General features: G+C 45.9%; 1 protein-coding gene across 1 annotated transcript; it reads right to left on the bottom strand.

Annotated features, from left to right (window-relative positions):
* Window positions 1–1,172: 1,172 nt before the first annotated feature.
* Window positions 1,173–1,457, bottom strand: LOC106083873 (histone H4-like; the record flags this gene model as incomplete). Its single annotated transcript, XM_013247153.2, has 1 exon — window positions 1,173–1,457. A coding segment is annotated over one exon (285 nt), but the record flags the coding sequence as incomplete, so codon positions are not given.
* Window positions 1,458–4,138: the final 2,681 nt, after the last annotated feature.

Below are 4,138 nucleotides of genomic sequence, written 5' to 3'. Positions count from 1 at the left end.
GCCGACGTAAAACGCAGCGTAAAGATGTCCCCTCTAAACTCGCAGCTCATCATTTGTAGAGGTGGAACCTCTACAGAGTTCCACACATGTTCAAAAATCCGATCGTTACCCAGATCTTCCACTTGGGACCGATGATCTGGTGGAATCCTACCGGATGCACAGCCGATATTGATGACTGCATAAGTCAGCTTATCTCTGTTGGGCTTCCTTGCCACTCTGGCGTAAGAGGGCGACTCCTAATCATTCTCAGCGACCATCTTCCCCTTCCGTGATGGCTACGGCCTTTTGGAAATTACAGTCCTCCATGAAGACTCACGGGCCGTGCGCGCTTCCTTCGTTCCTGTTCCGACTTTGTCCACCTCCGCAGGTCACAGTCTGGAGTCTCCATTGCGGGATGGCTGGCTTGGTTTTCCCAGAGTACTTAAAAGCGGGGAGCTCTTTTTCAGTGTTTTAGCAGTGTTATGCTCTTCGGGAGATCTGATTCTTTTTCCAGCTTCCTTCCAGCATCCTGCACTTTTGCCCGATTACGTTGCTGTCTCCTTCGTCGTGCACCGAATCGCTTTCTCGGTCTGCTTGTGAGCTTAGGAAAGTCATCGCTAACTTCTACTGTCATCTCGATTCGGCTGCGATGACTGTTTCATTGGCACAGTCGCTGTCTGAATCCGAGTAAGAAACTCCACCTTTACTTAAAGGCTCGGGACGAACTGTGCATCCCTCTGGTTTATCCGTCTCCTCCCCATTTATTAGTCTGACGACTAGTTGTGCGCTTGAAGCATTACTCTAGACTAGGAGGACAACATGCTGTGGTCTGACGACACCACCGCAGATGTTAGTCTTTGGAGTTAGCCTACTCTAAAAGGCTTTAAAATTTTGTCGTAATAGGTAGTACCTATTCCGAGATACAAACATATATTTATTTTTTCTTTGAGGAGCGAAATAAAAACGAATCCGCTTCACTCAACGGCTACAATACTAATGTATGTATATTATAGAAGCTACATTTTGCCGGCGGCAAATTGAAAAATGGTAATATTTATTTTCAAGTAAATTTAATATATTTTTTTTTATTAGGAATTGGTTACAAGAAATATCTCTTTTTAAATATGATTTGTGGTCCTGGAAAGAACCGATTTTTTAGTTTTAGAGTTTTTAAAATTTTCTCTAAAATAGCGTCAAGATAATGTTCGGCCTTGTCTCTTCAAAGCGTAGACGACATCCATAGCGGTGATGGTTTTACGCTTAGCGTGTTCAGTGTAGTTGACAGCATCACGAATAACGTTTTCCAAAAATACTTTTAGGACACCACGGGTTTCTTCGTAAATCAATCCAGAGATACGCTTTACACCGCCACGACGAGCTAAATGTCTGATTGCAGGCTTGGTGATACCTTGGATATTATCACGCAACACTTTACGATGACGTTTAGCGCCATCTTTTCCAAAGCCTTTGCCACCAGTAATTTTTTTTCACTTTTTTAAATTAAATTCATTTTAATTTTTTCATTTATTTGCCGTTTTTTCTATTCTCCGTACAATTAATTCTTATATTAAAGAGGGTGCTTACTCTTAAAACTTATTCTATAAATAAACATATTTTTTAATTCGAATAAAAAATTTACCAAAATTAGAAAACAATTTAAGTCGCCGCAAATCAACAATGCCAAAGAATCTCTCAAAACAAAAAATAAAATATACTATCAATTCATTTAAAGCCCTGAAAAATCCGGAATCCAAAAAGGGGGTCTACTTCAAAACTAAAAATACCAATACTAAAAACCAAGAAAAACTAAAAGTAAAACCTAAAAGTACTGTCGATTTACATATGTACAACTATATACAAGAAAATAAAAAGGCAAGGAGGAAAAACCACCTCACTGCGTTATATCATATACGGTATTCGTTACATCCAAGAAATTATATCTGCTGTTGTAAAACACAAGTCTTCCGTCATTGTAAATCAAATCATTCCCGTCAAGGAGGGGAATAACAGAGGGGGATAAAACGCTACTGCCATCAATCTGGTCAAGCCGCAGCCCACCGCGCAGCGAATCCGACACTTTCCTATTGGATAGCATACGGCTTCGCTCCAGGAAGGCAAAGGTCTTGTCCATAAGGTGCACATCCATCCTCTCGATCGCGGCCCTTCGATAAATCTGCCTATTCGAGGGTCTCCTAAAGCCTCCATCCTCCGTCCTCCTTGACCACCGGTGTGTAGGTCGAGAAATTGCGCCTCGTGTGCTCCTGCCCTCTAGTGAAAACAGTAGCGGAGCATTTCCTAATGTTCAGTCTAAGGCCCCAGGTCCTAAAAAAGACATTCAGCCCCTCCAGATATGTGTTCACGGTCAACTCCAGGGTTCTGATCCTGGGAGCAGCCTGGGCTACCAGCACATCGTCCGCATACATCAACAACAGACCATCCGGGGGACGGTCCGGAATATCGTTCATGTACAAATTGAACTGCACCGGACCCAAGAGGGACCCCTGTGGCACGCCAGACCTGATCGCCTACCACTCCAAGCTGCTCACTCCAACCTTCACACTGAAGTATCTACCTCTCAGGAAGCTGTCTATCATCCTAACCGTGTTCAGATCGAAACCAAAGTTCCAGAACTTACATACGACTCCATCCTACCATACAGAGTCAAAGGCCTTTGCGAAGTCGAGCCCTACAGCAACCACTCCATCTCTACTCCTTATGGCTTTCGCAGTATATTCCGTAACCGCGACTAGGGCATGCTCCGTCGAGAGTCCTCTCTGGAACCCAAATTGACATTCCTTGAACAGATCTCGCTCCTCTGCGAACTCTCTCACTCTCTCCAGCAAGAAAAATCCAAGGAGCTTTCCAAATGGGGAAAGCAGGGAAATTGGCCTATAATTCTCCAGCCCAGCAGGTTCGGAACCACGTTTAACAATGGCTAAAACAATGGCCTTCTTCCACTCAGAAGGGAAGTAACCAAGATTCATGCAATGGTTGTATGATATCGCCAAGAACTCATGGGTCTCCTCACCCGCTCTCTTGGGGCCACGTCGGGAACCCCATCAACAGGAATGGACCTTTTCGCCGGCCTGCTCTTTAGTGCACAGCTATGCAGGCTTTCCTCAAAAAACCTGAGTCATTCCCAAGGCTTCGTATCGTCCGTCCTTCTCCCATCCGCTCTGAAAGACGAATCGGACCTTTGGCTGCAGCGAATCCAATCACTCTTGTAACCACAGAGCGAAAGGAGTCATCTATGCTGTTATCCGCCGCACTCGCCAACCTCAGATGTTCCGCAAACAGCCCAGCCTTCTCCGCCTCATTTGAGACTATGGCCCCATTCTCGCGTACCAAAACTCCGATCACGTTCCTCCGATCAATTCCGGCCATCCTCTTCACCTTACCATATGTCTTGCAGTTAACCCTACTCCAGCAAGATAGTTCCTCATCCGCCTTCTTTCATGTGTCACCACAGCATTCCGGATTATAACGTCAATGTTCCTGATAATGGCCTTCAACAGTGAAATCCTCGTGGGGTCGCGGCATCTGTAGAGCCTCCGGCATTCCCGCTTCCTTTTTGCCATGAAACCTAGGATCCAAAAGGGTAGGTCCCCTAAAACTCCATTTCCAACACGAAGCCTCGGCGTTGAGGATTCAATGGCCTGTCGGAAAACACCGCTCAGGCCGTCCACACTTCTGTCAATCTCCGGAACACCCACATTCCTGTCCACCGGTAAATTATACTCTCGAAGACCATTACGTTGCTTGGATCTGAACCAATCAACATTCATCCTTGAAAAATCATACAGGTCCGCACGCAATCATTTCCGGGCAGGCGAGGAGGAAATCAAATAAAGGCTTACCACGTCTACTCACCAGTACATCTCCCCAGCACGGGTGACGAGCAATGAAGTCGTCCCCTACCACCAATTCACCCTGCGCACAGAGCCTCAGGATAGGGTCAAAGGCCGAAGGATCAAAATTGGCCCACGGCGGAAAATAAAGCGAAACGAAGAAGTACGGCGTATTCCGTACCCAGATCCCCACTGCACAAGTCTCCATGTCTCCAGTGTTCAATGTCACCCTCTCCGATCGTATCCGCTACTTGACAAGTATGGCCGTCCCTCCTCCTCTTATGCCGTTCATTCTATCCTGCCGGTACACC

This window comes from Stomoxys calcitrans, chromosome 3 (genome assembly GCF_963082655.1).
Source record: "Stomoxys calcitrans chromosome 3, idStoCalc2.1, whole genome shotgun sequence".
In the NCBI taxonomy this organism is placed as follows: domain Eukaryota; kingdom Metazoa; phylum Arthropoda; class Insecta; order Diptera; family Muscidae; genus Stomoxys; species Stomoxys calcitrans.
The sequence above is the reverse complement of the archived record's forward strand: the minus strand, read 5'-3'. Positions and strand labels throughout refer to the sequence as shown.